At 44.9% G+C, this 18,159-nt stretch overlaps 1 protein-coding gene across 2 annotated transcripts in view; it reads right to left on the bottom strand.

Moving 5' to 3' along the window:
- Positions 1-17,885, bottom strand: part of AKAP2 (A kinase (PRKA) anchor protein 2) — a 33,609-nt gene extending 15,724 nt beyond the window's left edge. For both annotated transcript variants that reach the window (XM_012641191.1, XM_012641192.1), the window contains exon 1: positions 15,454-17,885. In XM_012641191.1, the coding sequence (XP_012496645.1) occupies positions 15,454-17,752 (2,299 nt within the window). In that variant the 5' untranslated portion in view covers positions 17,753-17,885. The remainder of the gene's footprint in view (positions 1-15,453) is intronic.
- Between the last annotated feature and the right edge of the window lie 274 nt (positions 17,886-18,159).

Genomic DNA, 18,159 nt, shown 5'->3' with positions numbered 1-18,159 from the left:
ATTTGGGTTTGAGAATCGCCCCCACCAGACCTTGAGGAACAAACACCAACAAAGACACTAGGAAAGGTGTGTACCAGACTTGGGAATGGTGTGATTTGAGCTCCCGAAATGCCCTCCAGAATTCTCAGGATGAAGAGACGAGGTCAATGGTTAGTTAACCAGTGGTATAGTGGCCCTGGGCACTACACCAAGACCACCTGCATCCCTCCCTGTTGGGAAATGCCTGGCTCTGCTTTCTGGCTTGCTGAGGGGTGGGTTTTATTGCCACAGAGCAACAAATGCACTTCTGAGCAGTATCTTCAGGTGCAGCGGTTATGATTTTTCCAACTATGCCCTTTGTGAGTGACACAGCTGGAATCTGTGAACAAGGTATGTGGAGAAAACACACAAAATAAATGAAGACCTTGGCAGTTTCCAAACTTTTGGACTGGAATGGCCCCACTTGGAAAATTAAAGACCCATTTGACCTCTTCTAGTCCCAAGCTAAAGGTGACTCACCTTCCTTCATTTTACATCCCAGAATACTAACTTGGCAACACCTGATATAGCAGGAGTCGCAGCGGAAGCCTGGAGTCAATGTCTCTGTGTGGGCTGCTTTAGCCCTTTACTGAGCCCTCCTGATAGGAGCTGGAAAGGCCTGGAGTTCAGGAAATCCAGGTTTTTAATTCCTGCTTTTCCATTAACTGGCTATGTGTTTGACTACAGATAATCATTTAAGGCTCCCAATTTAATCTTGGGCTGATCACTTAAATTCTGCAAGCTTTAACTCCCATAGCTGTAAAATGAGAACTTTGGAATTAGTTGTCTTTGTGGTCTCTTCTAACTAAAGCATTTTATTCTATCAAGTACATTTGGCAAGATCAACACTTATCGATTTAAAAAAAAAAAAAAACCCAAACACAGGAGCATATGGCCATCACATTTGGGGATTAGGTAGAAAGTAGATCTTAATATACAGAAGAGGGCACTCCATTCCACAGCCTCATTACATTAATAATTCAGTGAAACTCATTGCTTTGGTCTGAATTACCCAGATAATTAAAAAGTCTTTTCATATTAACATTAAGATAATAAATATTTCAAAATCTCCAAAGCCACTAGAAATGGTTTCTAATTTTTATTACGGAAATTAGGGGATGCTATCACGACCCCTATAAGCATTATAAACATCACGGAAAGTAAACATTTATCAAGATGTTACCATACTTGTTCCTTCCTTCCTTTCTTTCTTTCCTTTCCTTCAACTTGTTGGATTGCTTTAAAGTAATCCCAGATCTGAGGACATTTCACCCCTACATACGTTGTACATATCTCTAAAAATTCCAAGTGACCTTGTTATTGAAGGCTTGAGAAACAATACAGCACAGTGGTGAGCAGGCAAGCTCTGCAGCCAGCCAGGCTGGGTTCGAATCTACTGCTTAGCAGCCAAATAACTTTGGGTAAGTTACTGCTTTTCACATCTCAGTTTGCTCATCTGTAAAATGGATATCATGATAGAAATACCTACCCTCATAGAGTTGTTATAAGGACTAAGTTAATATTTAGAACAGAAGCGTCCAATACATCTAGTTACTACTTCATTGGAATCTCAAAGAATAATATGACTACAGGGGGAAAATGAAGAGTTTCGTGGGTATTCTGCATACAATTTTTGCAACTCTCTTGGGACCAGAAATAGATACCAAATTGCCAGATCGATTTTCATGATTTTCTAGTTGACCTCTCACATGTTCAGATCATCTCCCAGGAGCCATTCTTCCATCATTAAACATCTAGAAAGCACAGTCTATATTCACTCCTAGCTTCTCCCTTTCAAACACAGCACAGTGGGATCTCTGCCTCATAGCACTCTGTTTACACTTCTGTGAAGGTCATTTTCACTTACTGACTTGTACCCTATCTAGTTACTGAAGCTTCTGTCTTCTCAATTAAACTTTAAAGTCACCTGAGGACACAGGCCATTTCAACCGTCTACGAATCCCCTTAATTCATTTGAATGTTAACTCTACTAGAGTAGAACCTTGTCTGTCCTGGTCTCTGCTGATGGATCCCAGCAGTAACTGTGGTATAGGGCACAAGGTAGGAGCTCACGCTTGTTGAGTAAATCACTAAGTACATCTGAAGTACACGTAACAGCCACTTAGCAAATGCTTGTGGATTGGAACAAAGAGTTTACATGACTTCACCAAAGCATATGAAATAAAACATTCTAGTTCTACAGAATCACAGACTCAGTGGCTGTGAAGTAATAGGGAGATTTATACAGCGCTTCATCTGTAGCCCTCATGTTATCCAATCCTCACAACAACTACAATTGCGATGTAGTTAGGGTGGATGCCTGGAAATGGCTTGGACTACGGAAGCTCAGATGCTAACTCCAGCCCAAGTTACATTAGATCGGAACAGTCAGAGCTAGTCTGGAACCCAAACCCAGTGCTGATTACGGCTAAATTATATGATGGGGTGTATGGTGAAAGAGAGTTGTAAAGAGAGGGAAGGGCTACTGTAGAAAGTTACCAATTAAACATTAATGACATTTCCTGCTTATTTCTTATTATTCCATCCCCAGGACAAGGTTTTACTGGTTATAGCCACTAGAGGTCACATGAGTAACAGGAAAGAAAGGCTGTAATCTGACCATCCTCCTCCCCAGTGTGGTTCAAATTACACACTAGCATTCTGTATGCCATTGTAGGAATCACACAGACTGCTAAAAAGCTGGAGAGGGAACCGTTCCACACCTGACATCTTCCTCAGAGGTCCTGAGTTTGCTGCCAATGGTCCTCTCGATTAGGATAGTGAACAAATTTCTGATGCTCTCTGATGGTGCAGACACCATCGGCTTGGGGCTTGGAGATCATTACACGAATGTGATGCCAATGGTCTGCACCGCAGGCCTGGGAGGTCGATCACATCCTTGTCTGTGGCCCCAAACGGCCCCTTGAAGGCCTGGAGGGCATACCATGTTAGAGTCCCTAAACAGCGATGGTTACCTTTGGCGCCCATGTTTCATTGCTCAGGTGTGCACCTCACCCAGCACTTCCCAAGTTCTGTCCCTGCCTATCCCACCAGACCTTGCTCTCACAGTGGTTTATTCCCCTGGTGACTGATTCCATTGCTAATAATCCCCAAAAGTAGCCTCCATTTTCAGTGACGACATCCTTCTACCCCGTTTCTCACCTGGACAGAACCCTCTGGAAAGGCCCTAGTCACCACCATGGGAAACATGTACAGACAGTGCCATGCAGACCTCGGGGCACACCTGTGCTGGCCTTGGCTGAAGGCCAGTCCTGACATTTACAGAGCAGGGAACACGTGCAATGTGACCGCTACAGCGGACGTAAGGAACCAACAGAACAAGGTTAGAGTGGAATTCTGAGTGGAGGATAGGAAACATTTTTGAGTTTATTTCACAGACATAATTTTGTCCCAACTATTCCATCTATAGTAATTTTAGACTTCAGCTTTAGAAGGCATTTGAGGGTGAGAAGCTTCACTTGGCTAGGTTCATTCCAAGGCTGTGTTTCCAAAATTGTGTCCTACTACCATAGCTTCGTAAGATATTACTCGATGCTGCAAACAACAACAAAAACAGAAAAAGGCATTGGTCAAATAAGCTTGGGAAACACTGGGTTAAAGAGAGAAACTGAGGGAGACAGAGAAATTTCTTTACCAGAGGACTTCTGGTTTTAGTGCTAATGTGACTGAATCTCTAATGCAGGAATGGGAGTACAGCATTTCCCAAATTTATTTAACCAGAGAAACCCCGCCTCGTGGAATCCTTATTAATGGCTCAAGGAAAACAGTTTGGCAAAGACGGTTCTAGGATGTACACTAGTTAACCAGCTCCTAAGCCACTTTTGGCACAAGTTCCGCTAATAACTAAGTATGGGCACAAGCTTACATACGTGAACTTTCACTGTCGTATTTATTTTTTAAATTATACTAATGGTTAAATTAGTTATGGCTGATGCAGATGATGGAGTATTATTTAGCCATTACAAATCTTGTTTCACACTCTCAAATTTAGAAGACTGGTTATGGTCATGGGAAAATATTCAAAATATATTAAGAGTAAAAGCAGGTTACAAAAGCAGATATACCGCAGGGGTCTACGAGTACAGGCTTGAGAGCCAGACTGCCTGGGTTCAAATCCTGGTTCACCACCTATCAGCTATGTGAAAGAAAGCAAAAGTGCAATGCACATGGTTAAAAACTCAATCAGCAGAAGGTGAGTAGATTGTGGTAGGCAGAACAGTGGCCTCTCCAAAGATGTCCGAGTCCTACCCTGTGAATATCTCGCCTTTCCTGGAAAAAAGGACTGTGCAAACGTGACTAAGTTTAGGTACTTGAGATGGGAAGACTATCCTGGATTATCCAGTTTGTCCTGATGTAATAATAGGAGGGAAGCAGGAGGGTGTGAGGGGGGGAGGGGGTGGGTAGAGAGAGAGAGAAGATTCTACACTGCCGGCTTTGAAAATGGAGGAAGAGTCCACAAGCCAAGGAATGTAGGCAGCATATAAAATGAAAATGGGGGAAGTGAACGCTCCTCTAGAGCCTGAGAATGAACGCTGCCCTACCAACACCTTGATTTTAGCTCAGTCTTAGTCGGCTTGAGCTGCCATATCAAAATACCACAGACTGGGTGGCTTGAACAACAGATGCTTACTTTCTCACAGTTCTGGAGTATGGAAGTCCAAGATCAAGATGCCAGCATGGTCGGTTTCTGGCGAAGGCTCTTTCTGCCTTGCAGATAGCTGCCTTCTTGCTATGTCCTCACGTGGTGGGCAGAGAGAGCAAGCTCTCTGATGCCTCTTTTTACACGGGCACTAATTCCATCATGAGGGCTCCACTCTTGTGACCTCATGCAAACCTAACTACCTCCTAAAGGCTATGACATTGGAGGTTAAGGGCTTCAACACATGAATTTGGGGGTGGGGAATACAATCCAGTCCATAGAAGACATATTTCAGGCTTCTGATCTCTAGAACTGTGAAATAATAAATGTGTATTGTTTTAAGTTACTATACTTGCAGTAACTTGTCACAGCACCAATTATACTAACACAAGTATAAACCCAATATTGCCTTCCATGCACCTGTGTGCATGGAGAAAAACTAGAAAGGTAGTGGCTATCCCTGGGGCAGTAGGATTATGAGTCATTTTTATTTTTATTCTTTATTTTCCAATATTTTCTACAATAAGCACAAATTAATTTTAAAAGATAACACAAACCAGAAATTTTTTCTCTTAAATATTATTAGCCCATGCTGAGAAAAGTAGATAAACCAGCTTGTCTTAAACTTCATGGACTTAGGCAGATCCACAAGCATTTCCATCATCCCAGGCAGTACAGGAAGCTCAGGAAAGAAAAAAAAACACAAACTGCTCATCTCTGTAACGGTGGTGCTCACAAGGCCATAGCATTGCAAGGCAGACTAAGGAGCAGAGAGGGCAGCGGAATTTCACTCCAAATGTGCCAATGCTGTCTCCCATCGTGAGTGGAAAAGAAATCTGGGAGGCATGAATCTGGGTTTCCTGTTTATTTATTGTAAGTAGTTAAACCACTTTCTGGTCCAGAGAAAGAAGCCATGCCTTGGCCTTGCTTCCAGATTTTCCAAGCAAGACGGATTTCCCCTGGGCATCTGTGGCGGGCTGTGCTGATGGGGGCAGAGAAAAGAATCTGCAATTCCTCCCACCCAAGGGAACCCGAGAGAGGGCTGCTCTTACGCAGAATACAGCTGCTGTCATGCCTGACAGCCCAAATCCTCCTTCTGTAGAAACAAGTCTAACTTCTAAAAAGCCAAGAATATGAATTCCAAAAGTTTAGAAAGTTATTTTGATCAAACATTATGACTTGGGTGATTATTCTACTCCAGATACAGGGACTTTGAGGTCTTAAATCAAAGATCCTTTGTTTCTACATTTGCCAAAAGAAAAGAAAAAGCCATCACCCACTCTTATTTAAAAACCAAACCGAACCGAACAAAAACACCCACCAGATGACATGCCTCAGCCGGGGCTCCTTCAATGACCGTCTTTCTTCACACAGCACCAGGGTGAGGTTGCAAACATCTAAAGTGACCCACAAGTCACCAGAAAGAAATGAGCTCAGACTTGCATTTTCAATTTCATTTCCTCTCTGTGAAAGGGAACATCCTGCTTGTCAGCCCTGGAGTACATGGGCTTGTGAGGTTCCAACTGTGACCCACACACCAAGAACTGGTCCCTTCCTCTTTTATCTCCTCCTTTGAAGGCCCCAGAAGTAGGAGAATGTGATGATATGAATCTTCAGATTATAAACCTAGCTCAGAAATGAGAAATACCCCTGCCTGGTGGAACAAGTCAGAAACTGTCAAATATTATTGCTTAAAGGTAAGTCGGAGTGTGTGATCAGTTACTGATTTTGGGTCTATCCTTATAAACATGACTGGAAGATGATGAAAACTCTAGAAGGAAAGAGTTCTGCTTCTCCAGGGGAAGCTCAGTTTAAGATCGAAAAAGAAAAATGTGAATTAAAACAGTAAGAATAAAAATCATGGTGAATAGCAATTCCCCCACCAAGATCTTTTTGTGAAACACGTTTCTACCAACATGATGGACTTGGCTGTGTTAAGATTACCTGCCAAAGTGTGTGTGTGTGTGGGGGGGGGAGATGTATGGTCATACTTGTAATTTTATTGTCATCCAATACATTTAATCAATTAATGATGGACTTTGTCACACTTTAGTTTTTGAAATCACAGCAGACTATTGAAAATTCATTCCTGAACTCAGGTTTTGTAAGAGAAACTTTAATTCTAAGGAAGTAACTAAAAAAAATTCCAACTAGGAATAGAAAGCAATTTTATAATATGTGTTTTGTTATTTATTTCAGGTTCACAGTCACTGCGAAAGAGCAACACATAAGTAACTCTGCGAAAGTTTTCTAGGCCTTTTCCTTAAACATAACAGTAACTGTAAGAACAACAACAACAATTACTCTTACTGGGAGCCTTTTATATACTAGGTGCTGTCTTAAACTTTTTAAAGAGGTTGGTACTATTTTATTCCCATTTTACTGCGAGGAAACTGAAGTTTATAGAGGGGAAGTAAGTTGCTCACACGGCTAGCAAGCAGTGGGTCCAGGAATTGAACTTTAGATACGAATTCAGAGACATGACTGTCACATTTAAGCATGTGTTTTCCTTGACTGGCTTTTTTACATCTGGTATGAATTTATTAATATATTTGAGTAAGACAGACTGGTAAAACTTGTGATGTCAGATGCATACAAGTTTTGGGAAACCTTTATGTTTACCTTCAAGCTCAACGAAAGAAAATATTATATGAACTACATATATATTGTTTGGTGCTCTAATAATCTGTCCTGCACACTCTTCCCCTCACCCCACAGTCTGCCACCTCCTAAATGTGTAGTAACTTATTCACAAAGATCAAATGGATCTGAAATGCCAATCTCCTTAGGGAGGAACACAGCAAGTAACTATGGCCAGTAAGAGACAGTCATATCCTGCCCTGAACTCCAACACACAGGGGACATCCTGCTCCCAAGCCTGGCTTTGATTAGCTCACATTTCTTACCAGGGAACTTGCAAGAATTAGGTCCTTTGATTCATCTCCTCTCTGTCAGCTCAAGACTATGCATCTTTCTTTGTGTGTGGCTGAGTCTGATTCCTCGGAAGGTGCTGCCCTAACCAGCAGCACGGAGGAGCCACGCAGGAGCTAGCCACAGTGACACCATGTGGTGCCCCAGCGAGGCAGAAGCACCAGCAGAAGCCCAACCCAGGTGCCCTGAATATATCAGAAGATCCAGCACAATCCTCAGTAACTGCGGAACCTGCTTACAGAAGGGAATTAAACTGATGGGGAATGTTCTGCTTTTTTCAAAGTCCTGCTGTCCAGAAGCCATAACCATAGGCTTGTCACAGAAGAAAGACTTTTGTGTCCGTATCTTCTCAAGAGCGAGGCTGATAGGTTTAAATTAACCGCAGCCGTTGCCCTTTCAAACTTTTGAGGGTCATGTCCAAAAAGAACTTGGAATTCTGTAATTAGAGAAGTCCTCACATCCTTACATATCTTCACCTCTTGCCAAACGCTGCTTCAACGTTGCCTTTTCTTACCAACTCCTTTCCCCATGGTATGCATTTTTCAAATGAACATATTTGCTGGGTTGAGATAAATGAAATACAGAGAAGTTCTGGTCCAAGGAAGAAAGATGGATCTTAAAGAGGGAAAGAGAACAGTGGGAAACAGTCATGGTGCTCCACGACCACTACTCAGCAAATTTAGTTGACTTTGACCCCACTACGCCAAAAGTGTTCATGTTCAGTTAACGGAGCGATGAACACTTATTCCTGCTTGTTTGCAGACTGATTCCTTGCTTGAGTACCCAGTTCTTTCAGAGTTTTCAGGGAATGAGCCTGTTTTGGTGGGGAATGGCTGAGCTTCTCCCTGGGAAATAAACTTTCAGACAGGACTCACAAGAGCAGCCAGGCTAGACAGTTGACATGGACTATGTTAGTCCCTTTGCCATCCAGCTGCTCAGATCTTTGGACAGCGCCCGCAATTCTGCCTGTTGTAATGTGGGGCACGGGAATTAAGTTCTGAAAGCACAAAGGAACCATCCTGGGTCACTAGAGTAGTAGTCCTGGTTCACGGCCTTTGAGAGTCAAACTCATATACCCAGAGCTACAGTGGCTCCAAAAAGGAGGGACAAGAAGGACTCCAGAAAATGCAGGGGTCAGGCCTAAAACCAGAAGAGGAGAGAAGGAGGCTGAGCTCAATCACTATAGGCTGAAGAGGGGAGCTATCACTATCTACCTCCTAGGGCAGGCTCAACAGAGAGGCAGGAGACGTTGGGGCAAGAATATGGATTTTTAGAGACAAATGAGCCTGGATTTGAAACCAGGCTTTCCCACTTCCAAGCTGAGTGACCTTGGGCAACTTACTTAATCTTTCTGGGCTCAAGTATTTAATTCTTTGAAGGGGAATAATATTATAGAGTCACACCCTTTATGCATAATTCCCCAATCCAAAAAAGCTCTGAAAGCCAAGTTTTTTCATAACTTACTTGGCAGCAAAACCTGACAGGAGTTGACATGAGGCTCTCCTTAGTCTTCATTTACCCACTTAATGTAACTAATTCTTCTTAAGTTTCACAGCAGAAATTTAATTTGATGACAGGGTGCTACCCTAGAACCTGGCAGTTGTGTTAAATAATATAGTATATGCATTGCATGATTTTTCTAAGTAATAGTGAATACTTTCTAATTTTTCTAAAATCAGAAAAAGTTTGAATCCAGAAATATATATTTGGCCTCAGGGGTTCAGATAATCTTGTATTATATTTTAGTGGGCCGTTGGGAGGATTCAATGAGAAAATGTGTGCGAAATAATTCGTATTGTACACAGCTTTAAGGTCTTGATAAGTTGCAGCTACCATGATCAGACTTGTGTCACCAGAGAATGTTCCAGAAGCACGGTAGTGGACAGTGATCATCTGTGGACACTCCACATTTAGCTACCTTCGCAGAGCCAGCTGGGTCCCTATGAGCTGCACGATCAGTGCCTGCCTCGCAGGAAAGAGGCACTGACACTCCTGGTGGAGCCCTCTCCTTCCACAGCCCGTGAAGAATCGGACCTGCACCAGTTGCTGACACAAAGTCTTCCTCTGCAGAGAAACGAGGGCACCTCAAGTGAAACTTGGCCTCATCTGGCTCTGATTTAGCATGGAAGAGCCACTAAGCTCTGTTTCGTGAATACTGTGCAGAAACTAGCAAGCATTTTTTTCTCTCTAAGACTTTCCTTTGTAATTGAAGACAATAAAAGGGAAAGAAAAAAGACCCACTTAATAATCTTTATAATAGTGTAATAATCACCTCATGGGGAATCTTAATCCAAACTGACAGCAGAAGTTGACACTTCCTATAAATCTTATTTTTATAAGATGGTATAATTATCACATCTTTCCACATATTAGAAGACATAAACAGACAGTCCAAGTGAGGGAACTCAATAGCCACACCTTCTCTTTTACTGCTCTCCATAATGGGGGTACATAATGGAATTCACCCACTGGGTGAATTATCTGACTTGGTAGTCAATCCAAAATCTGACATGAAAACAGAAACTATTTCAAAAACCAAAACTAATCATCACCTGACTAACTGGGTTTCTCTGGCATGCTTAGAACTTGGAAGTGAAACCAAAGTATCTAATAATAGACACAGGCACTAAAGCGAGAACTGTCTGGTGGTACCTCCAATAGGAAAAGACTCAAAAAGGTCTTAAATTGCAATTTCAATAAAATGTTTGGGTACTGACCCCAATTCTCTCAAGAGCGTTTTCCAGCAGTGTGTGAGCCACCCCTTCAAAGCAGGCTTGTGCACCTACCGACGTGCTTCCTTCATTCTCTACTTCTAAGTACCATTGGCAGAGGGCACCTGTGTGCACACTCTTGGAGTGTGACTTCTCACAAGCCATCAAGACGGAGCGTTGACTTTAGATGTGCTCATACATAGGAAGATCTCAATGGAAGCCTATGAAATAGACTCATTAAAACAGGAAGAGTTTCAGTCTACCAATTCACAGATGAAATCAGGACAGCTTGGAAATGTGTGCAGATAATTACCATGTTGAAAACTCTCACTGGCTTCTCACTAACCACAGGATAAATTCTACAGTTTAAAACCCTTAACATGATTGATATAGCTCTTTTGTTGTCTGGCTCCAAATCAACTTTTGCTTGGTTTTGTTTTAAATTTCTTCCTTTTTTTTTTCTTTTTTTTTTAAAGAGAAGTCTAGCTCTGTCACCCAGGCTGAACTACAATCGCATTGTCATAGTTCACTGTAGCCTCAAACTCCTGGGCTCAAGCAATCCTCCTGCCTCAGTGTCCTGAGTAGGAGGGACTACAGGTGCAAGCCACCACAACCAGCTAATTTTAAAAAAAAATTTTTTTTAGAGACAGGGTCTTGCTATGCTGTCCAGGCTGGTCTCAAATTCCTAGCCTCAAATGATCCTCCCGCCTCGGCTTCCCAAAGTGCTGGGATTACAGGAGGCGTGAGCCACTGCACCTGGCCCTTCAACCTCTTCCGGCCTTATTTAAATAATGCAAATGTGTCAAGTTTTCTACTCCCTTTGAGCCTCTCTGGGTGCCTGTCCTTCTCAATGAAACGATCCCAGATACTTGGTCTTTAAAATGACTATATCCTTTTCAAAATAGAACCCCTATCATTCATTCTCCATCTTTTAATGCAAAGAAACTAAAACAAAAATAAATCTTTTTAATGTCTGGGGGATGGGGTTTATATCTAGATAACCTTTCAATGGAAAGACTTGGTAGAGTTCTCCTTCCTTATCACATCTTGGCTCTCAGTAAATTTTATTTGCCTTACAGTTTTAGGGTTTAGGATTCCAGCATGTCACCAGCATGATTTCTACCAGAGAAGAAGAAAATTATGTTTTTCATCACCTAATGTTGAATCATCAAGCTGAGTCACATAAAAACCAGCTAAGTCATTTCTTCTGGCATGAAACGTGAAGTAGTGCGTAGGAACTTAGTAATATTTCCATTCACAAAACCAGCGCTGGAGCCAGCTATTCTGACCCTGACCATGAATTGACCAGTCTGGCTACTCAGAGTAATGTGTCAGCCTGCTCCCTGATCGGGAACCTGGAGGCGGGCTGGCCAAGCGCCCCCACGCCAAAGGTTTCCAGGCAGGAATAGAAAGAAAATTGCATTTTGCATCAGTTGCTTTCAATCCATGTTGTGATTCTGGGAAGCCTGGGCAGCTACTTTAAACGTTCTAGAGATAAACTTGAAGGAATGGGATGCACACATGTCATTCTCATGACTGACTGTGTTCAGTGTGGCAACCAGACTGCAGCAGAGAGCAGACTTGCACGGATGAACTCCCATCTCCCTGAAGGGGCAGGAGTCAATCCTTTGGGGGTGGGGGTGGGAGAGGAGATCAGCATTAGCATGGGGGGAAGTGCTGGAGAAGCTGGTGCTGGGCTGCTGGGAGACCAGGGGCAAACACGAGGACCCTGACTTGCTTTAAAGCAGCCTCGATCCTGAGCAGGTGGGGGAACCAAGAGGAGGTGTTGAAATGTCTTCATATTTGATAATTGTTCACATTCCAGAAATAAAGTTAGGGGCAATATGGCGAGGGCTTCAATTAAGAGATGGAGCAGAGAAAACTGAAAATACCCACCACTATGGTCTGAATGTTTGTGCCTCCCCGCCAACAATTCATATGTGATGATATTAGGAGGTGAGGGGCCTTTGGAAGGTGATTAGATCACGAGGGCTGAAGGGGGTTGGTGCCCTTATAAAAGAGACCACAGAGAGCTGCCTTCTTCCCTTCCACCATGTTAGGACCCTGTGAGAAGGCGCCATCTGCAAACCAGGATACAGGTCCTCACCAGTCAAATCTGCCGGTGCCTTGATCTTGGACTTCCCAGCCCTGAGAACTGTGAGAAATAAGTTTCTGTTGTTTATAAGCCACCCAGTCTATGGCATTTTCTTATAGCAGCCTGAACAGACTAAGATACCCACAGAGCAAATGTACTTTAGAGAGGGTTCTATAATGAAACAACACAAAGGGAGGGCCAGATAAGCGGAACTGGTTATAACTGGTAGGAGTAGGAGAATCATTGCACCTGCTGTCCACGTGAGCAGAGGAGCTCAGATGCCTGCAGAACCTTCTTCCACCCGTGAGACAGCGGGCAGCCCTTACTCAGGCCCTTTAGCGTCATTCACTTATGAAGTAGGCTCCCCAGCTTGGGCAAAAAGTAAATGACACAAAGACTTCTCCAGGACAGGATACTCACCTGGGACCTCTGTGCCAAGCCAGCCCATAGTAAAGAATTTAAAGTGACCTCAACAACTAAGGATCCTTGGGAAAAGCCAACTGGCCACTATTAAGCATGGACAAAATCCCTCCCAAAAAATTTCCTTTGTCTCAAGCCTTCAACTGGCTGTCTCCCATGACTTGAAGGAATTAAAACCATATTAAGAAAGTCACTCTGCTCTTCCTCTTCTTCCTTCCCTCCCTTTCCTTCCTGACCAATTCAGTCCAAAAGTCATGAGGTGGGGCTGAACAAGACGGTGCCAATGGTGGGGTTGGGAGCAGGCTTGGTGGCCCAGTGGGGTATGCTGGAGCCACAGCAGGGTGGGCAGGGGACAGCAGTGACTCCCCATAGGGTGCTGGAGCGCAAGCAGGGTAGGAAGGTGTTGGTGGAGGGGGGTGGCAGTGGCCACTCAGAAAGTGATGTTGGAGCCCAAGTTTGGTAATGAAAATAGGAGATTGGTTACAGAAGAGGGGATTAATTAAATAATAAATATATTGAGGATAATAAAACCCAAGTAAGTGGTTGTCAAGAAGGTAGTTACAAATATGCAAAGGGAGAAAATATGTACAAACCCTGTATAAAAAGAGAATTACAATCGTGGTAAATTCATGGTTTTCAAGACAGAGAGACAGACAGACGTACATCATCTCTAATTCTGTCCACTGAGAGTGCCTGGGAGCAGTGACAATGCAACAGCAATGAGCACACCTAGCATCCATATCTTGGTTTCTAAATACCATTCTATACTAAAGGGAACTAGTGCTCTTGGGAAATGATTGATTTCAGGGCTGGGAATGTATAAGATGAAACTGGAACATCTTGTGGTGCCATAAAGTAAGGACACATTCAAAGAATAATGGGGACATCTCCAAAGGACACAGAAGTTAGCTCGAAAGGGCTCCCATGAGCTATATCTGAACAAATTGAGGATAAAAATAATATAAGAAATGGATTATAACCCATTGACTACAAGAGGAATCCATGAGACCACACTGACATAAATAAATATAAATGAATAGATTTAAAGTTTGAGAAGGAGTGGGGTAAAAATTACATAGTCCCAAAGTACCTCCCCATAAAAAATTTGATAATTACAAAAGGAAAAGGTAACTTTACTGTGCAGAAGCCTGGCAGGCACTCCCTCAATCATGTGATCAAAATTAATATCAGATGTCAGAGTTAACACCTGCCCCTGTAACAGGACAAACTGATACCGTGAGAATGTGAGAAAACAGCATCAACTCTGTGGTATTCCTACCAGTGACGCACAATCTACATGTGAGCATGTGAGTATCAGGCTGACCCAAATGGAGGGGCAGTCTACAAAACTGGGGGCGATGGGGCATTGTGTTAGCAATTTACCCTTAAATGGATTAGAATAAAAAGATACTTGTACTGTACTTGGAAACTTTTCTTTAGGTTTGAGATGCTTTCAAAACTTAAAAACCAATAATGAGAAGAGTGACCTTGTGTCATTGATGGAAGCCAAGTGTCAAGATGAGATTAAGATCCGTCCGAGTTAAATGCCAACAATTATCACATTAGGGCAATAATTCTTAAATTATCTCTGGCGAAGGATCAGTTTCTCCCCCACCTCACCCCAAGTCCATGGTGGACCAATACTGTTGTAAAACACAAAATCCCATGCTTGGATTTCAGAACAATAACAAATTGCTGTAAGAGTTTTCAAATGCTTACTCTCAAAGTCTGAACTTAGCTCAGAATGGACTGGTAACAAACAGTTCCTGGACTGGCTCGGACCACACTTTGAGCAGCACTTCTCTACGGTTAAGATGCATGGATCCCTGTCATATCCACGTGGGAAATAAAAACTACTGGTCACACTGTTATCCATAATGGTAGCAACAATAATTACCACTCTAACATCAACCATCTAACAAAGTATTCAAGAAGGTGACCGCCCAGGCAACGCAAGGGCATTAAAGACTGGCCTTTCCTTGTAGTAATTCAACTTTTCTAAATGGGTCACCTGACAAGAATGGATGAGGCCACCCCTGATTGCAAAGTAGTTGCTTTGTGGTGACTTAAAGGAAGACAAATCTGATCACACAGGAGATGGACAAGGGCATCCTCCATGGGTCAATCTGCAATGCCAAGTCATGACTATCATCACTGGGAAGGGACCCAGCTCTCAGAAGGGGTTAGCAGAGCACGTCTCCAAAATCGGATGGGTTGGATTTAACTACAGATACCTAAGGTCAAGCTGTAAGCTCAAACACAGTCCACACATGGCCCATTCTTACTGGTTCTGGGCCACTAACAGCCCCTCCCTCAGCCAAGGGGCAATTCTCCAAATAAAAGAGAACAATTCTCTGTAACAAACCAAGACCAATGCAGAACGACAAGAAAGGAGCTATTGCATCCACCAGGAAGTGGCAAACTCCAACCAGCCTCAGGGTTCCTCCACGGGCACTCTGACACTCCTGTTACATGTCCCCAAACACCGAAATCCTCATGTAGAGTCCCCCGACACTTATTCCAGACATGCACAGAGGAGGCTCCACACAGAAATCCATAAACTGGAATCAACAGTGGCAAATTTCCGGGCCATCTGCCTCTGGTATGAGGCACCTCACCTGGGGCGGTTTTGTAGCTTGGAGTTCTGGAGGGCAGTGCTGGGGCGTTCTTCGTCCTGGGGCTCGGTGTGCTCTGCAGGACCTGCCTCTGCCTCTTCAGCTCCTCTTCCCTTTCCTGAGCTGCTCGGATCTCTTCTTCGATCATGGACAAAGTCCGCTGCTTCCTGGACCTCAGTTTGAAGGGCCCAACCATCACGTCGGATTCTTGAGTGGCCAGGAGGGAGGCTGTGCTTCTCAGCTCGGCAGCCTCCGAGTACTTGCTGAAATAGCCCCCTTCAGGCCTGGTCTCCTCCATGTTTATTGGGCCACTGGGCTGCACGGCTGGCAGCGGCTGGGAGGGCCCCTTTTCCCTGAGCGCCCTGTCTTCAGCGGGCAGAATCTTTGGTATGACATCCCTTTTCTCTTGAACAGGAGAGGATACCTGGGGTGGCTCAAACATGCTCTGGGGCTTCTCTGAGCTGGAAGCCCCAATTTCAGCTTCCTCTAGAGTTGCTTCAGGTCCCTGCGGTACCCCTCCATCCTTGTTGGTTTTGGACACAGCTTTGTCCACCTGCTCGGCTATGGCTTGTTGAATGGCATTCTGCACCAGCAGACCAGCCTGATATTCCAACGGGTCATCAGCCGACAGAGAGTCTCCCAGGGTGGATGAAGGGGAATAGAAACCATGATCACTGAACGACTTGGAGACACCTTCTCCTCGGCCCTCTGAGGGGTTGTCAGTTTGTGGCGTTTGGGGCAGAGAAAAATCAGCCAGTGAGTTTTCCTGGAGGGCATTGGGTGTCTCATTGGAGGCACCACTGTCACTGATGTTGTCCATGCTGAAATCATTGGACAGGGTCTCCAGGACCGTGGTATCTTGGGACCTCACTGACAACTCATCCAAACCAGAGTCGAGCTCCTCTTGGGTCAAGGAGACATTGACTGATCTTGAAAACTGATCCAAGATCCCATGGTCATCATCCTTGACCACGGTGAGGACCGCCCGGGCGCTTGTAAACTCTCCGTCCTCTGCCCACAGTTTAGATAAGGGCCCCCGTTTAGATGGCTCACTGTAGGGCCCTTCCTTCCCCTGGGGGGCTGTGCCGCCCTGGCCTCCTCCCCCCGACTGGCTCTCAAGGGCACAGGGGGCCTTGGCTGCTGATGCGTTACTGTCTTCTGGAGGTCCCCCGACAGAAGCTGGTCTCGAGACAGTCAGTGGCTTGTCGGAGTTAATCGACCCCAGAGGCCTGTAGAAAGGCTTGATGGAGAACAGCCTGGGTGTACTCTGGCCCTTGGCCACTGTTTGCCTGGAAGTCTCCATCTGCTGGAACTGTTTGCGGGCAGCAGAGAAATCTATCTGCTCTGTGACGATGTCCTCCTTCGCCTTGTCAGTCACGCTTGGACGTTCATAGGAGGACGCAGGGGCTGCGCAGGGCTGCGGTGGGGGCCGCTGCTGCTGCTGCTGTTGCAACTGCTGCTGCAGCAGCAGCTGTTCCTGCTGTGCCCTTCTCTCCTTACGCTCCTTGTACTTTTTGTGGGACTCCAGATGTTCCTCATCCAGCTGCTCCTCGAGGGTCTTCTCCTGGGGGGGATTCCACCACTTCGCGGCGATGCCAGGATTCTTCTTCACCGCCTGGCTGCGGATGAGCTCCCTCCTCTCCTTCTCCAGCTCCAGCATCTCTTCTGAGGGCCTCACTTTCCGGACACGGTACTGCTCCTTCTCGCACTCGTCCTCCTCGAAGAGCTTGGACGGCTTCTTGTCCTCGTGGAAGGCGCGCAGCTCGAACTTGGCCTCCTTCTTCAGCGTGGTGAGCGTGAGCTCCCCGTCTCGGGATGAGCACCAGGAGCTGGCTGAGGAGCTGGGGCTCATGGGAGCCTGCAGCCCGTCCCCCAGCCTATCTCGGGGCTGGCCAGGGGGGTGGCCGTTTGCTCTTTCCCCGTCTGCCATGGGGTCAGAGTTGCTTTCACTGAGCTCAGTGTGGGGAGGCGCCTGCCTGCCGGCTGCTCTCCCAGCGGGTTCTGGCTGGAGGGCTGCGTGGGCAGGGGGGCTCAGGCTGCCCACCGGGATCGCTGCGCCAGGCTCCGGGGACGATGTTCCGTTGTAAGTTCCATCCACAACAGAATCACAGCAGTTGGCTTCCAGCACCTCGTCTAGATACCGGATCTCTCTGGCCACATCGTTATCCAGGGACTCGTGGTGATCAGTGAGGAGGCCATTAAGAGGGGGCGAATAGAAAGGGGAGGGGTGGTCCACGGAATGTGGGGTGGAGGTGATTCCAGGAACACTTTTACATTCTGCAACAGACACCTCAATTTCCATGTTTTTGTGATCTGGGAGAAGAGAGCTGGTGGCAGGCTCCGGGAGGTTGGCACAACAGTTGTCTCTCTCCTTTTTCAGCCGGATATCATCCTCGGAAAGCTGAGGAGGCTTCTGGAATAAAGAGAAAACAAAAGTCAGGGTTGAATGCTAATCTCTTATGGATGCAAATGCTGAGAAATTCACCCATAACTAACAGGAAGGAAAACTGAAACTTCAGTGACAAGTTCATCTAAATAGAGATTTCCCTTCTACTAATCCTTTACATATTCATTTTGTTGTGGCAATGAGTGCCTAACCCTCTCCAATTTACAGATTCCATTTTGTTTACTTGGTGTTCAATACATGCTAGTTCCATTTTTAAATTTTACCTTCTAATGTGGAAGAGATTATATAGTTATTGTATCAGA

This window comes from Propithecus coquereli, unplaced genomic scaffold, assembly GCF_000956105.1.
Source record: "Propithecus coquereli isolate 6110/MARCELLA unplaced genomic scaffold, Pcoq_1.0 Scaffold163, whole genome shotgun sequence".
NCBI classification, from domain to species: Eukaryota; Metazoa; Chordata; class Mammalia; order Primates; family Indriidae; genus Propithecus; species Propithecus coquereli.
This window is presented reverse-complemented; position numbering and strand designations above follow the sequence as displayed.